At 42.8% G+C, this 16,930-nt stretch overlaps 3 protein-coding genes across 8 annotated transcripts in view; 1 reads left to right on the forward strand and 2 right to left on the reverse strand.

The window, feature by feature from the left end:
• LOC148420231 (actin-binding LIM protein 1-like) overlaps positions 1 to 1,719 on the reverse strand; it is a 46,078-nt gene extending 44,359 nt beyond the window's left edge. The window contains exon 1 of the mRNA XM_088421371.1: positions 1,523 to 1,719. Within this exon, the coding sequence (XP_088277497.1) occupies positions 1,523 to 1,535 (13 nt within the window). The 5' untranslated portion in view covers positions 1,536 to 1,719. The remainder of the gene's footprint in view (positions 1 to 1,522) is intronic.
• Positions 1,420 to 13,302, forward strand: fhip2a (FHF complex subunit HOOK interacting protein 2). Its single transcript, XM_088421376.1, has 18 exons — positions 1,420 to 1,540; positions 2,410 to 2,564; positions 3,380 to 3,458; positions 4,230 to 4,399; positions 4,545 to 4,649; positions 4,740 to 4,862; positions 5,448 to 5,648; positions 5,728 to 5,924; positions 6,898 to 7,012; positions 7,087 to 7,163; positions 7,237 to 7,429; positions 7,723 to 7,886; positions 8,511 to 8,657; positions 8,729 to 8,819; positions 8,891 to 9,034; positions 10,092 to 10,232; positions 11,446 to 11,549; positions 11,616 to 13,302. Exons 1-18 carry the CDS (start codon positions 1,534 to 1,536, stop codon positions 11,725 to 11,727), a joined length of 2,325 nt encoding a protein of 774 aa, XP_088277502.1. The 5' UTR covers positions 1,420 to 1,533; the 3' UTR covers positions 11,728 to 13,302.
• The window catches only part of srfb (serum response factor b), a 32,405-nt gene continuing 28,763 nt past the window's right edge, over positions 13,289 to 16,930 (reverse strand). For all 6 annotated transcript variants that reach the window (XM_088421381.1, XM_088421384.1, XM_088421383.1 and 3 more), the window contains one exon: positions 13,289 to 15,345. In XM_088421381.1, the coding sequence (XP_088277507.1) occupies positions 15,250 to 15,345 (96 nt within the window). In that variant the 3' untranslated portion in view covers positions 13,289 to 15,249. The remainder of the gene's footprint in view (positions 15,346 to 16,930) is intronic.

The following is a 16,930-nucleotide window of genomic DNA, read 5'->3' on the forward strand; positions in this document are numbered from 1 at the left end:
TGGGAATCAAATATGCTAGCGGCTATTTATAAAAGGCCTGACGGATACTAAAAAATTACACACCAGGCTTTACCTTGCAGAGGCAAAAGACATTATGAGGTATGTATAAATTATAAAATAACAACATATCAAAACTCTAATTTGTTGACAAATATAAAACATGTAGAGCATTTTTCAAACTATAAGGCATTTCATCCATTTATCCATTTTCCATAACTGCTTATCCTCACTATGGTTGCTGACTTGCTGGCGCCTATCTCAGCTGTCCTTAGGCAGTAGGTGAGGGACATCCCGAACTAGATGCCTGCCAATTGTGGGGCACACAGTGATGAACAACCACACACACCCAGTGACAGTTTGTTCTCAAACTCGAGATCTCGACCGAACCAAGGATTTTTGTCTGCTCGCCCATATTACATAGTATACATGTATATAACACATATCTGATTACATACTGTACATATATTTACTGTACATATAGTACAGTACATACAGTACCTATGTAAATACATGTTTTTTTTATTTCAATGTTATCATATAAAGCCTGGATCAAGCCATTATGAATGCATCCACAGTTGTCACACAGTAACATTAAGGTCATGGTAATCTTGCATCCTTTGTATGCCACAGCTCATCCTATCATTCAAGTAGACCCTCTGACCTATGAATGGATAAGCTGTGGGGTTTGGCTGACAACACACCGTGCCAGAAATGTAGTCTCATCTAATGGCAACAATTATGTGCAGGACCATGCAGCAGTAACTGAAGCTAAAGCGAAAGGCGTATTCCACCATGTACTGCAATGGTCATCAGTTAATCTCAGGACATATAATCAAGTATGCAGAAACAACCATTCAGGCCAGCATGAACCCACACAGCCTTTCACAGAAGTCAGTCGACTGACCTACAGTAGACCATCATACACCTCAGAGTGCTTAGAGTGATTGTCAAACAAAACAACAACAACAACAAATAAAAAAAAAATAATGCACCAAGCAGTCAGTTGGGAGCCCAGCAGTTTGGGACTATGAACCCGGACCATGACTCACTCCTAAAAGGGGGGGGGGGGGCACATTGGTTCCCTCAGGCCACCAGTATTCACCTGAGAGCTACCGCTGAGCAAGGCACTTTAGTTACCCCCTCCCCCCTTGAATTCTTTACCGACTGATGTGACGGGTGAAGAGCGTTTGGCAAGAGAAATGACATGTCACTTACGTAGACTGAAGGGGCAAATGAGGTGAATTATACGTGATGGATGGATAATTACAAATGTCTGCTCTATTTTTAGGCATCAGACGAAAGGAACATCATCTAATAAATTGTAGGCTGCAGCAGAGGTTAGTCCAGCTGCATCGATGTAACCTACTTATACATTCGTCATTTGTCACTGCTCCAATCAGAAACGACAATGGGTTTCTTTCCCAAACAGACCCGTTCTTGAACCCGCTCCAAGCCAAAATGAAGAGCTCTTTTTGCCTCCGCATCTACTGATATCAAGGCTTCTGCGGCATAAGGCACTCACCTTTAGCAGACATGCCGGGTAGGTAGAATGTCTCTCTCTCTGTAGCGATGAACTGAAGGCGAGCTCGGCTCAATCAAAACCGTGGCATTTATCTGGACTTGAAGTTTTCGTCGGGCATTCTCACCATCATTTCAACGCACGGTGACTGCTATTTTGCAGACTAGACGATAGCGATCGCACTCTCTGGCAGCAGGGCGTGTCCGGGAATAGGCAGCATCCTTTTGTTTTCGAAGTTTTACAACATATTTAGACCAAACTGTGTATAGTTGGGTTATCTCGTTCGCCTTTTCTCTGTAGGGTTATCATAACATTTAAATCAGCCTATTTTGGGCATTGAAAGACACAACCACTGTAAGTAGTAATAAGAATTTGAGGGTCTGCTACTGGAATTATGATTATTTCTTGTGAAACTGTTATATTAATTATATTTTCTTTCATTGGTCCTATCGTGTGGAAACGTGGGAAACATTTCCACAAGCAATTCATAGGCATAGGCTAGATAAGAGTTATGCAGATTTTTTAAAATCTCAATTTCTGCGGCGCTTTCCTGCAGTATCCCAAACTGACAGTTTGCTTAATTGCCAGAATGATATTTCATAGCGCACATATCTGATGATTGGAACCACGTTGAAATGAATGTATAGCTTTCCTGTTGAATTTGTATGCGTCGCCCGTCGCCAGTCCGTCTGCTGTAGTCTAGCGTGCCCTGCTGGTCAGGAACGGTGCTGTCTGCTGAGGGAAGTGCCACCGTGTCCAAAGTGAGCTCGCCTTCCACGGTTCTAGCCAGACGTTTTGTTGTTTACAGCGGCTGCGCTTATGGCCTGTGAACTTTCGCGGCTAGGAACGTTTTATTGTTTTATTACTTCGACTGATTCTCTCGTTTCAAGGGTCGCTATACGAAAGCTCCAATCTGGATCGAGGCGGCAACAACAGGAAGAAGAAGATAGAGGAATTCTCTAGGTCTTCTCGGGAGAAAATAGTCCAGTCGAAGAACAAAATGTTCTCCAAATTTACCTCGATTCTCCAGCATGCAGTGGAAGCGGTGAGTTTAGAACAAGCACCCGCATACATCAAGTAAGGTGTGTTTTCTCATGCATAACATATATTCGGTGAACTAGACCGTCTGGATCGTAACGTCAGCGGCGCTAACCAACTAGCACACACTAACACACGTTTACTGTCCTTTTAAGTAGGAAATGCGGCAAATTATAGGCAGCGTCTATGGTGCTCTTCTACTCGCGATGTGTTGGACTTCTCTCGTCTTAATGACAGACAGCTGTTTGTTTAATGTAGCCTAGCAAACGGGGCTAGTTAGCTGCTAACGTTAGCGGCTAGTTGCTTCCTGGACCTAAGCTCATGTTGCTGCTGGTTAACACAAGCAGGTTTTAGCTTTAAGATGTTGCAATAGTGAAACACAAGTTTGTCATTGCGCAAAGGTAGTTGCGCGCTGCGGCTAAGCAAACTTTCAGCGAGGACTTTCGTCACCGTTCACTGTGCTTTTTTTCTACGTTCGTCTGTTTTTGGGTCGTTTTTAAGTAAGACGGGGGGCGGGGCTATTTGTTGTCAATGATTCGAATTAAAGTCTGGTTAAGACACAAGATATGAAACGTAGATCATTTAATTATTCGTTACTGGTCTGATTCTGCGATAAATAGAAACTACAGTACTCATTTTAATAATCCGAAAAAACAGCATTCACACCTGGAGACGCATCACATGGAATAACATTGAATACCTACCTTATTTTCGAGCCAATTATTCTTTACAATAATATCATGCCAAATATACACACTTTTTAGTCTTGGAAGTCGATTAATGTCAACATGTATAATATATCCAAACTGTTTTTTTTTCCAGCTTGCTCCATCTCTACCACTGCAGGAGGACTTTGTCTATCACTGGAAAGCCATTACACATTATTACATTGAAACATCCGGTAAGATCACTATTCAAGCCAAATTAATGTTATTATTAGCATAGATGGTCTTAGTGACTAAGTAACTAGTTTCTGATTTGTTATATGTTTGGGAAAATGGGGTTTGGAGTCGGTATTTAACATCAGTATCTACTTTGAGGATGTAATGCTGAAAACTGGACAGCAAGTTTACCATTGGCAGTAATTGTTAAATGCTTGGCATTCTTGAAGTTTAAACCCATGCTGTTGTTTCAGCATGTTGCTGTTGTTACCATCATTGAAAATATTTCACAAACGGTTCGGAGAGCAGATTCTGTGTTGTATCATCTAAGTTGGTCGTAGGGTCAATGTGTTACAAGTTTGGCATGATTATTACCTTTTCACCATGTAGGTGTCATGCTGACATTGGCAGAAGGGATAAATAGCTCAGAGATTATTCAAAATGATGAGTGGACTGTAGTTTGATAGGTCAAACATATGCAGCATTATGTGAAACCTTGCTTTTTCCCTAAAAATAATTGCATGATTAAGAACGTTTAACTATGGAGAAAAAAAGCCAAGGAAATGAGAAAGTTCCAGTCATCTCTGTGTTTGTGAGACACACTTCCTCCCTTGCTCGTCTGGCTGTATGATAAATAATTACTGTATAGCATTTTTTGGAAACAGTTTTTGCTGTTTTCTAACATAAAAAAATGACCGAGGCTCCAGAAAATATCATCAAACTAATTTAAGATCTGTATGTATGAGAACTGTATGTATGATATGGTTATTTTTTTTTCTTTCTGCTCTCAGATGACAAAGCGCCAGTCACAGACACCAACATCCCATCCCACCTGGAACAGATGCTGGAAATTCTGAGTCAGGAAGAGCTCGAACGGGAGTCTGGGGAGACAGGACCCTGCATGGAGTATCTCCTGCACCACAAGATCCTGGAGACACTTTACACTTTGGGCAAGGCTGATGTAAGACAATGCAATTATACTGTATATTACCGTATATTCCATAATGGTATAATAGCACAGAGTGTGGTGGAATGTTTTCAGTATGCCATGTTTAGAAAAAGTGTTATGTAAAATGAATGGATATTTGAAGTCTACTTTCCATCAGTGTCCTCCGGGAATGAAGCAACAGGTCCTGACCTTCTACACAAAGCTGCTAGCTCACATCCGTCAACCTCTCCTGCCACACATCAATGTTCACAGACCAGTTCAGGTATGAGGATCAGAGTTTCCAACACTCTTTCTGTATTGCGGTTTGCCCCGCAACAGCCTGTGTAACACATTTTTCATATGTTACTGCTAGAAACTGATCCGCTTGTGTGGGGACGTACTTGCTGCTCCGACAGAAAATGAAGAGATTCAGTTCCTTTGTATAGTTTGTGCCAAACTCAAGCAGGATCCATATCTTGTCAATTTCTTTCTTGAGGTAGGTTGCTGTCTCCAGGTGGCCCTGGGTTTTTGGCAAGGTTTCTTTCTTCATCAGAATTTTTAGATAATATTGGAAATTAGGCCCTGGCAGATATGGACATTTTGAAGCCGATGTCGATTTTTGGCAGAAAAAAAATACAAATTACTGATTAATTGACTGATTAATTCAAAAGAAGTACGAGTAAAATAGCATTTGTTTCCTCCCAGTGCATTTCTACGGGTGTCAATTATATTCTGTTTTCCTTGATTCATGTATTTCCTGCCAATTACAAGAGTAAATATATTGTATAAAAATGTAGAATGCGTTGTATGGCACAAATAATGAAGGTACAGTTTAAGGACATTAAATCTTGTCATGTGTTTGTGTTACTATTACTTAAATAGGTGTCATATTTCACAGGTGTGCTTAATTTATGTTGCACTCGTTATTTTAGGACCTTTTTCAAACAAACTCTGACTTGGTTGTATATGTAGTAGTGACATGCAGATCATTTTTTTGCACAACTTCTTGTGACAAACAAAAATAAAATACAAAATCTGATCATATCTTTTATTATATCGACTTTTGTGACCCTTTTTCTAGAACAAGTCTAAGAAAAATGAGAGCAAGACCTCAGGTGTGGTAGAGACACCGAATGACTGCGCACTGGCTCCGGACACGGGTCAAGAACAGGCAGAAGGAAGCGAGGCGCCACAAACTGCTGCCTCCCCGTCAAGTCCAAGCAACAATAACAACAACAATTATAATCTGGTTACCTCGCTGCTCAACCTTACAAAGAGCCCTGTGAGTAACTCCCCCGATCGCCGTCAGGTATCGAAAGGCTTTGCTCGTGAGACTTGCAATCCATTTGTGCGCCGTTCAGGATGGAAGGATTGTGGTGAAGGCTTGCGAAGGCCTCATGCTGCTGGTCAGTTTACCCGAACCTGCTGCCGCCAGGTGCTTAACTGAGAACACTGAGCTCTGTGAGCTTCTGACCGACAGACTGGTCACCCTCTATAAAGCCCTACCGCCATCTATGGACCCTTTGGACATTGAGACGGTGGAGTCCATCAACTGGGGGTAACCCTTTTGATTCTAAATTCAAAGCGTTCAGGATATTCACATTTCTTGGGCTATTATTTTTAACTTTCACAGTTTTACAAAAAAATTAATATTTTTTCCCCCCAAATATTGCCATTCATTCCCAGCAGGGATTCCAAAAATGTGTTCTCATTCTCAACACAGTCGCACATTACCAAGTTTGACACATTCCAACGAGTTGTGCCAAAGACAAATTTAATATTTCAGATCAAATTACTTTTACTTCTTGACCAATTCTAACCGTTTCAAACTTCAAACTAAATCACTTTTGTTTTCCAAATTTAAAAAAAATCAGTGTTAATCTTGTTTTGTTCCCTCTAATTTCTATATTTTTTTGACTGACTCAAACCTTAGGTCATATGCACGCACAATTGTTTTCCCCAATTTTCTCAATCAAAGCAAAAAATATGATTTATTTTTGCTTCTTCCTGTAATTTCACATTTTTTCACAGATTCTCATGTTCCAAATATTACTGTTGTTCATCTTTATTTACACTTTTTTTTCCAAATTTCCAAAGGTAAGCTCAAAATTGAAATGATTTAGCTTTGTTTTATTTCCTTATAATTTCTACTTTTTTTTTTGACAGATTCAAACTTTTAGCTCGTCCCCGCTAAGAATTTTATTTTCAAAATTGTCATCTTTTGCCCCCCCCCCCCCCCCCCCCCCCCCCCCCCCCATCTAATTTCCACATTTCGTTGACTGACTCTAACCCCTCCGACTTTAAACTGTTTGGTTCATATCCAGTCCATTTGTTTTCACGAAATTCCTAAAGCAAATGAATAGTTGATTCTCATGTTCCAAAATTAAACTGTTCAATTCTTTAAATCTACATAAAAAATAAATAAATCGAAAGAAAATCCAACAATTTCAAGGAGCTAGGCATGCTAACCACTCTCTAGAAAGTGCTTCATCTACTATCCTGATTTTTCTTTGTTTGTTTATTCCTTTTAGTCTTGATGTATATAATGTGAAGGAGGATGCTGCAGTGTTTGCGGGAAAGAGGCCTCTCATCTCTTTCCTATCTTGGCTGGATTACTGTGACCAGCTCATTAAAGAGGCTCAAAAGGTCTTTGCCAGCTTGCGCTTGCTGTGTCGATGTGTCACTTTATCACTTGAGTTGACTCAGTTTTGCATTTTCAGTCGGCGGCCTCCGTGATGGCCAAGGCAGTGCGAGAAAGATTTCTGGTTGGTGTGATGGAGCCGCAGCTTATGCAGACGTAAGTACGCTCATGTTTAGATTTGATTCGTTACTCAGGATTTGCTTACGAAGGCCCGCATACTCTCTCGCAGGTCCGAGGTGGGCATCCTCACTTCCACGGCCCTGCTCAACAGGATCATCAGGCAGGTGACGTCCGAGGCGCTGCTCCAGGAGACGGTCTACTTCCTGTTGGGGGAGGAGAGCAAGGCCGAGACGTCGTCCACCGTCTCTCACAATCTCGTCAGGCACAGACTCATTGAGCACTGTGACCACCTTTCAGACGAGGTTATCTTGCCCTCATCATTCTGTCAACTACTGTAAAGCTTTTTCACTTTCTTTATGCTGTCCTCATTACAAGGATTAAAAAAAAAGCGTTGCTGTGACTCATGTTATCAAGCAAAAGCACACAAATAATGTTTGACTAAGCCACTGTGCACATTGTCCCCATACAAACGGAGGATTAATTATATCAGACATTTGCGGCAGCTTCTGTCACCTTTCTTTTCTTGTCAGATAGCAAACTTTCGGCATACTGACGACCACTGCGCCGCTTTCCTTTTCCTCACGTTCATCTACAGATCAGCATCATGACTCTGAGGCTTTTTGAGCAGCTCATCCAGAAGCCCAACCAGCACATCTTGCATAGTTTAGTGCTGCGTAACCTGGAGGAGAGGAACTACCTGGAGAACAAACCTCCCGAGGAACGAGAGCCCATTGAAAACGGCCAGCCGCATGATGCTGTGTAAAGACCCCCCCCCCCCCCCCCCCCCCACACACACACACACACACACACACACACCACCTCATTATGAAGTCTTCTAAACTAGTAGTGAATAAAGTGAATGCTCAAACACAATGTGCTTTTCAAAAGTGCATATTTGCCGCATTTCCCACACTATACGGCGCACCTAAAGGCTTTCAGTTTTCTCAGAAGGTGACAGCGTGCCTTATAATTCGGTGTGTCTTATATACTGTATATCCATTATTGACATATGACAGTTTAGACTATAAACTGTCAAAATTCTTAATAACAATAAGGCAGACAGCATTTTAAATTGTGTAATTTATGTAAACTTTAAACGCTCAGATCCACCATGTTTGATTCAGTCAATCTACTAAAGCAGGATTACGAATGATTACTTTTAAGAGTAAATGGCAGGTATTTGTGAGCATGCATTTGTCTTTTGCACATACAGTATTCCTCTAAAAACTCACAATACAGCTCATGCAATATGTCCTTTGATAAACTTGACCCACAAATAATTCAAGCTCAGTTAAAATAGTTCTTTGACGTCCATCGTTATCAATGGCAGCCAGCGGGTAATGGTCGAGATGAATGTTTTGAGTTACTATATTTTGTGTGCAGAGACCTAGAGGAGGATCCGCTGTTTGGCGACGATCTTTCTCCTGACAGCAGGCTGTCTTCTTCCGAGTGGATTAGCCCATCACCGCCGCAGAGTCCGGACCACTCAAAGTCTGAGGGCAAAACCGAAGTCCACAAGATTGTCAACAGGTCTGCCGTTTGCCCGATCCTCCCTCCAGGTCCTTTGTGCGTTTTAATTTATCGACCGTTGCCTCCGGCAGTTTCCTGTGTTTGGTGCCCGACGAGGCCAAGTCGTCGTACTACGTGGAAGGAAGCGGCTATGACACGTACCTCCGAGATGCGCACCGACAGGTGAGCTCCTTCCTCATCACCGTTGTCTCCAGGGGAGCACATTCTAATGCAAGATTGCTGGATGTCCTTAGTTCCGAGACTATTGCGGAGTATGTCATCGCTGGGATTGGAGAGGAAGCCCCAAAGCCTTTGAGAAATGCAACTTGGAGCTGCCCTTCTTTGAGGGCCACTTCCTTAAGGTTCTCTTCGACAGGATGGGGCGCATTCTAGATCAGGTCAGTTTGGATATGTCCTTAAAGTAGGTGTGCTCAATCCACTGGTTGATTACAAAGGTAGTATTGGCAGACGACGTGACAGTGCGCGGCATGCAAAAAAAATAAAAGCACAAACGACAAGGATTAACGCTAATTGCTGATGCAAAATATGTAACGGGCTGTGATGCCGGTAACGCCTTCCAATCATTCCGATGTTACAATCAGTTGCCTATTTACTTCTGCCGTGGGCACCAGTGAGAAAGAATTGACGACATTTTGGCCGATGTGAAACGAGTCATTAATACTGAAAATGACCTGATTTGTAGCCCTATAGTATTCACTAAAGTCTCTAAAGAAATAACTATATTAAAGAAGACCTAATAAATAGTGGTGAGAAAACAAAACTTCCAAGAAACACTTGTGATATATTTTTACTCCATGAGATGGTGGTCTTAGTTTAAAGAAATTGTCTCGTGCAGTGGAAATGTATCACGTTTTGTTTGCATCTTTAAATCAAAGAGAGTCATCCATATGAGCATAAAACATGATTATTGATAATAAGAGGACCTTTGGTATTGCACATCTTGAAATGTGTTATGGAATTATTCGAATTCACATAAACATCTGTGTGACGTAGCGTTTTCAAGAGGCAAGCAACTACAGTCAATGTTTTGAGTTTGTTTCAGCTAATAATGAAAATATTAAGTTTATTGCCTCACTTAAGTGTGAGTTACATAGCTTGAATAAAAGTATGAAAAAACAAACAAAAAAAGGATCGCAGGGCAGAATGCATTCAGTCACACCGGATTGCGTGACTGCAGGAAATCCCTATATGTAATCTTTACATTTAAAATGTGCATTAAAATATTGAGTTGTCATTACAACACTAGTAGTTGTTCTGAAAATAAATATTTGATGGTATATTATCAAGATTGTTTTTATTATTGATGTCTCGTCTGTTTTCTGAGTTTGTTCATGCGACGTTTGCAAGCCGAGCAATTTTCCCAGCACGCACACAATACTTGCTTCGACATCTCCACGTGGTCTTGAGCTGTCTACTCTGCCTCGTGTCTTGCAGCCTTATGACGTCAACCTGCAAGTGACGGCGGTTCTGTCCAAACTGTCTTTGTTGCCGCACCCCCACCTGCACGAGTACCTGCTGGACCCCTACATTAACTTGGCTCCCGGATGCAGGTCTTTGTTCTCCGTCATTGTCAGAGTGAGTGGAACTCATTTGGTCAATGTGGTTTTCAGCCTCTGGTACTGAGGCTACAAATATATAAGAAGGCAATACATTTTTGCAAGAATGCTTCTGGAATCTGTACTATACAGTTAAAGCAAGAAGAGGTTTACGTACACTTTGTGATTTTTGCATTTTTTTGCCTCACTGTCCGAAGTCATATCAAGCTAAACTTGCTCGTTCTGTGTCAGGTCAGTCAGGATCGCTAACATTTGATTTTGTTAAAAGCCACAATATTGAGAGACTTTCAGATAAATCACTTTTTTGTGAGGTTATCCTAATAAATGTGATCTCTTTTTGCCCCGTGTTGAACGATAAACTACCCAAACTGTCCCGCATGCGCATTGAGGTCACTGTGACACACAGCGGGCATGCTTAACATGCGTGTTTACAGACATACTGAAACGGATGGCCAAATTGAGTAGCTGGTGATGTTAAGATGGCTGTCATACCGGAACCAAAACACGTATTTGTCAATCCTACATTTAAGAGCATATCGAGCAGGAGAAGAATGAGATTTTTTATCTCGTCCGTCATTGTCGTTTTGTTTTTTTAAACCCGCTCCTGCCTTTTTGAGCACATAATTGTGACTTGTTGGTGAAAGCGAGCGGGCCGTTCTGACTGAAATCGCACGGCAAAAGAAATGGATCGGTTTCAGGACCGTATACTTAAGCGACCGCATTTCGCATGAGGGCAAAAAAATCTGAATTGGGTCACCTTAAACCGTTTGAACGTAGCCAAAGTCAATGACTTGGAGTGGCCTTCACAAAGCCCCGATCTGAATCCATTCGATTTGCGGGCAGATCCAAAAAGGCGTGTGCGACAGCCTTGACTCAGTTACACCGCTTCTGTCAGGAGAAATGGGCCAGGATTCCATCAGAGTACTGTCAGAAGATCATGGAAGACTACCCAAAACGTTTGACCCAAGTCAGACAATCTTGATACTAAGGACCATGTTTGACCTAAAAAAAAAAATATAAAATTCTCTCTCATTATTGTGACATTTACCAAAAATAAATAATTTCGGCGATCCTGATGGAACCGAAGCAGCTGAGGTTTCTAGTCTGATTTGACTTGAGCCAGTGAGACCAAAAAAAAAAAATGAAGCGTGCGTTTTGGCACACGTTTGCCTGCCTAAACAACGCCTGCCTTCAACGGTATGTAAAGAGAACAAATGCGGACTTGTCGTCAGGTGGTGGGGGACCTGATGTTGAGGATTCAGCGCATCCCAGACTTCACGCCCAAACTGCTGCTGGTGAGGAAGCGATTGTTGGGGCTGGAGCCCGAAGGCGTCACGTACGTACGAGCCTGTCTTTCTGTGGACCGGGCGCCGCCGTGTTCTGATCCCGCCTCTTTTTCCAGTATCGACCACATGACTATGTTAGAGGGCGTCATCGTGCTGGAGGAGTTCTGCAAAGAGCTGGCGGCCATCGCTTTCGTCAAATACCACGCCACCGCCTCGTCGTCGCCGTAGCCGCCCGCCCGCCCGCGCTCGACGGGATGTGGCTTCTCGGAGTGACGCGCGCCTCCGAGCTCCAACACTGCCCGTTCAGCGGAGGAACAAGACGCGGACCCAAGATGGTCAACCTCTGCCTGTTCGTTCACTGCCCAGCCACCATCATCGTCATCATCCTCATCATGGACGCACTGCGTCTTGGACAAACGCATGCGTGTGTGTATTTGCAGTCATCGCCTTAGTGTGAAAGCACACCTTTTCTTTTTGGAACTTTTTTTTTTATCTCTTCAGTGTTTTCCACGCTCATGGACGTGCACTTCTCCACGGACTGTAGTAGCAACAATACTACACACAGCTTTTAAAATGCCAAGTCCTCTTATTTATTGATTTTTGCTTTCAGGACGCCTTTCTTTTTAAACCAATGTGGTATTAGAAGGCTTTTATTGCAGTTGACAAGCAGGTGGTTTTTCTTCATCCAAAACGAGGCTTCACAGGCGTCATCCAAAGATGTCACCTTCCAATGGGGTGCGTTTAAGAGCCGGAGGACTTTTGCACATGCACTTGTTACATTTTGCTTGCTTTTAAGGCATTTGTACAAAGATACAAGGCCTTTCACGCGTCCATTCTATATGTATGTTTCCCCCCCTGAGCTCATCTCTGTCTATGCCTTCTTTGACAACCTTGTGTTTAAAAACAGTTTCGTGTCGAGGAAGACCCAAATGTATACTGTTATTGTTACAAAATTCTTTGGCCATTTGTTGGTTGCTTTTCTTGCAAAACCTCTTGGAGTACGTGATGAAAGGCTCCAAGCTTCTGCTCTTCCGGCGGTTGGTGGTTGATTAGTTTTTAGGGTTAGCGTTTCTGCGCTTGCGCGGGAACGTGAGAGACATTTGTGTTGCTCGCCTCCTCCTGTCCGGAGCTGTTGGTGAACGTGCTCGCAGGTCACATTTGCACAGTTGAATTTCTTCACACTTGCTTGTTATGTAAATACACACCACAAAAGATGTTTATTTTTTTCCCTTTCAACCAAACTTGGAAAAAAAATACAGTATATCAGGCATAATCTTCCTATTTTACAGGACTTGTTTTTTTTCTTTTTTTAAATGGTCGACCATGCGTATTTATAGTCAGCCATTTTACAAATGAAGTGTTTGGTTGTTTATTGTATGTGTACAATCGCGGTGTCAATGCATGCCGTGGCATTATTTTCTTGGTTGGGAAACGGAAGACTGATTTCAGATTGGCGCGATGCCTTACTTCTACTCGTCATTTTTTATTTACTCAGATTGCTGTCATGACCGCGAATGACCGTATTTTTCCTCGAAGGTGACCAGTCAGTGTTGCTCGTCCTAGCATCTATACTTCATAGCTTCTTTCCCGACAAGGAATTTTGTGTCTGATTTGTGCAATGCAAAACTTAATACATGTTGCATGACCTTCCCTCCCGGTGCTTCGCTAAGGATCTGAAAAGCAAGCCTTATGTTCTCTCACTGGCTTTATTTATTCCTCCTTTATGAGCAGTCTTCACTTGAGTGCCGTCAGGACATTGTGCTCTTGTTCAACTTTCTCCAATAAAAGATGTGTCTCAACTTAGTTTATTAATGTTTGATCTTGTTTTTATTACAAACTGTACAATAAAACAAACGTACTCCTCTGATAATATGGAGTAATATTTTTGATCATCAGTACTAGGTACTGACTTTTGTAGTAAAAGTAACCTCATGCATGCGAAAACGTTTCGAAGCTAAGCAAAGCTGGGGTGGCTTGCAAAAAAAAAAAAAAAGTATAGTATTCACTTGTACTAGTACAAAAAAAAAGAATCAGCCCAGGAAAAGAGGCACTATGGTGCTGGAAAAATGAACATGGCCGCTCGTCGTATCCGTTTCCAATTAAAACGGAAACAACATTTGAAAATGTTTTAAGCCTCCTGGTGGTAAACGGCGGTACTGAAAATGGCCACCTGCAAGTTGTACTAACTGAAGTATTTATCGGTAATACAAAAGGCAGCACACGTTGCAGTAGCGCGTTGTGATGTCGCAGTCTTAATGAACAGTGGAACCTGCAAAGTGAAACTCTTTGTGACAATTTGGCGTTCAATCAAAAGTTTCGGGAAAATGTGTGGATTGGATATGACGTCACATCTCATCGTCAACCGATCATATAGTAGAATAAGCAAATCGCATTTATATCAACGTTTTCCGTTACTTTGTATTGTAAAATGGTTGGGGTTTTTTCTTAGAGAGGTTAACTTACATTTAAATCAAGGACGCATAATGATAAGACATTGCTTATAACCAGTGGTTCTCAAAAAGGGATCCGGGATCCCGGGGGTTTGTGGCTTGACTGCAGTTGCTCCATGAAATAATTTGGATTACCAATATAAAAACATATATTTGAGATCATTTCATTTTTTTCATATTCAATTGTAAAAATATGCATGGCTCTCCAATAAATCAATCAATTAATCCAGTTTAATATGCAAAAAAAAAAATGTCATAATGCGTTTTGTGTCTACACAAACAATGAAGCCAGCAATCTAAAGCAGCATTATATTTCATAATGCTCTTTTTTGACTATGGCATTTTTTTTTTTTGACAGTTTTTTTTTTTTGACAATTTTTAGTTTATAAACTTCAGTATGGCTGAAAAGTAAGAAATGCACTTGTCAAATTGAATCTGTCTGTGAACAAAAAGGCAATTTATGTTTGGCTTAAATTATTTTTTGTTTTGTTTCTGCAAACATTCGCAGCGGAGGTCCTCGGAAAATTTGCTTTTTAAAGTAATACGTTCAACTTTGATGGTTCCACTGAATAGTGTGCAAAATGTTTACTTTTTGCATTGTCCACATTCGAAAGTGTGGTTGCGTGCCGCGCAATTCCTATGAAGGTCCATTAACAGTCTGCACTCCCCATCACAAATGACAAAGCTGCTCGATGCTTTGTGAAGCAGTCGTCCAAAGAAAACAGCATGAATAGCATATTCAAATATTTCCCATACAGTATACATGTACAGATTCACTTTGTGTCATTGTCATGTCCATACAAAACCACAACATAAAAAAAGCAAAACAAAACCTACATGCGTTACACAAAACGAAACCAGGCTAACTGAGTTGCATTTAAAAACAAAACAAAAAACTATGTACATTACCAAAAGTCAGAATTCTCCATTTACACACACACAGACGTGCATGTGTACATTCAGACAAATGTCTTTGGCTGGTGTGACACTTTGTGACACCCAACTGAGTGTCCATGTAATTGTATCTTCAAAAACAAAAAAAAAGGCGCACACACCCACACAAAAATACCATCTAACAACATAGAAAATAGAATTCTGATGACACGTGTAGTGATATAGTTCCTATGCGTTTGCGAATATATATATATATATATGTATTTATATATACCAAAACATACTGGAAAAGGGTCAACTCACACACAGGCCCTTGATTGTGTGTTTGTATGTAAGGTCACATTTGAGAAGTGTGATGTAGGAAGGCATCAATAAATAAAGAGAAAGACTGTCTCGCTGGGCTCCATCAGTCACTTTTGGAGTTTTGCGCCGCGTCCAAGTTGACCACCTGCAGCTCCGTCAAGTTAGTGCTGCTGCCGCTCGATTGCGGCCCAATCACCATCTGGAAGGCAGACGCGGCGGGGCGTTAACCTGGGCACGGCGGACAATAGGAAGGCGTACAAGCTCACCGGGCAATCCAACCACCGCAAAGTCTCGCAATTTGCCAAAGTGTTAAATATTATCTCAATAATTTAATTATTAGGTTTTCTTTGTGTTGCGTTAATTTGGAAACATCAATATCGGACTGGGCCACCCCTTATATTATCCATCCATCTTCTTGAGCAGGGAAGCTCAGACTTCCTTCTCCCCAACAACTTCATCCAGCTCCTCCAGGAGGATCTATAGGCGTTCCCAGGCCAATCGAGAGACATCATCCCTCCAGCGTGTCCTGGGTCATCCTTGGGGCCTCCTCCCTGTGGGACATACACCTCAACAGGGAGGCGTCCGGGAGTCATCCGAACAACATACCCCAACCATCTCAAATTACTCCTCTCAAGGTGGAGGACCCAGAGTCCCTCCCGGATGACTGAGCTCCTCACCCTATCTCTAAGTGAGAGCCCGGACACCCTGCGGAGGAAACTCATTTTGGCCGCTTGTATCCGGGATCTCGTTCTTTCGGAAGGTGGGGACAGGAACATAGATCAACCGGTAAACAGACCGGTACAGCGTCTACAGCACAGTAGCCGCTGCAGAGATCCGCCTGTCGATCTCCCGTTCCATTCTACCCTCAATCGTGAACAAGACCCCAAGATACTTAAACTCCCCCACTTTGGGCAGGACCTTGTCTCTAACATGGAGAGGGTGCTCCGTCCTTTTCCAACTGAGGACCATGGTTTCAGATTTGGCTTCACACTCGGCTCTGAATCGCTCCAGTGAGAGTTGGAGGTCAAAGTCTGAGCCAACAGCACCACATCGTCTGCAAATACTGTAGCAGAGACGATATGCTGAGACCCCCAAACCGGACCCCCTCAACGCTTCGGCTGCACATAGAAACTCTGTCCATAAAAGTAATGAACAGCATCGGTGACGGAGGGCAGCCTTGGCTGAGTCCAACCCTCAACCGGAAACGAATTTGATGAAGCGACAGAAATGCGGACCAGACGAAGGAGTCTCCAGACGGTGCAGTCTTCAGCACACCCTCCAAGGACTCCAAAAAGGGTGGGTGAGCTGAGCTTCTGCTTGGTGTATTGGCACAAACAACAATCAGGACCCACCCGCCCCCTCCCCACTCAGAGGCAGATGGTGGCTACCTCGCGTCCACCGGGGTAAACCCCAATGAACAGGCGCTGAGCCGGGGGGCAATAAGTATGCCCACTCTTGCTTTGCGCCTCTCGCCGCGGGCAACTCAAAGATGGAAGAGAGTCCAAACTCTGGTACCAAAACTGGTACCAGGGCCCAAGCCGTGCGTGGAGGCGAGTCCGACTCTCTAGTCTCTAGTCGGAACTTCTCGGTTTCGCACACCAGCTCGGGCTCCTTCGCTGCCAGAGAGGTGACATTCCATGTCCCAAGAGCGAGCTCTTGACGCACCTGACCCCTTTGGCCCCTCAAAGAGGCGGTGAGCCCACGTGAGGGGGGACCTACATAGTCTCCTCGGGCTTTGCCAGGCTGCGCCCCATAGGTGCAGACCCGGCCACCAGGGGCCCGTC

The sequence above is a fragment of the Hippichthys cyanospilos genome, chromosome 8, assembly GCF_059441005.1.
Source record: "Hippichthys cyanospilos isolate Australia breed blue-spotted pipefish chromosome 8, RoL_Hcya_1.0, whole genome shotgun sequence".
NCBI classification, from domain to species: Eukaryota; Metazoa; Chordata; class Actinopteri; order Syngnathiformes; family Syngnathidae; genus Hippichthys; species Hippichthys cyanospilos.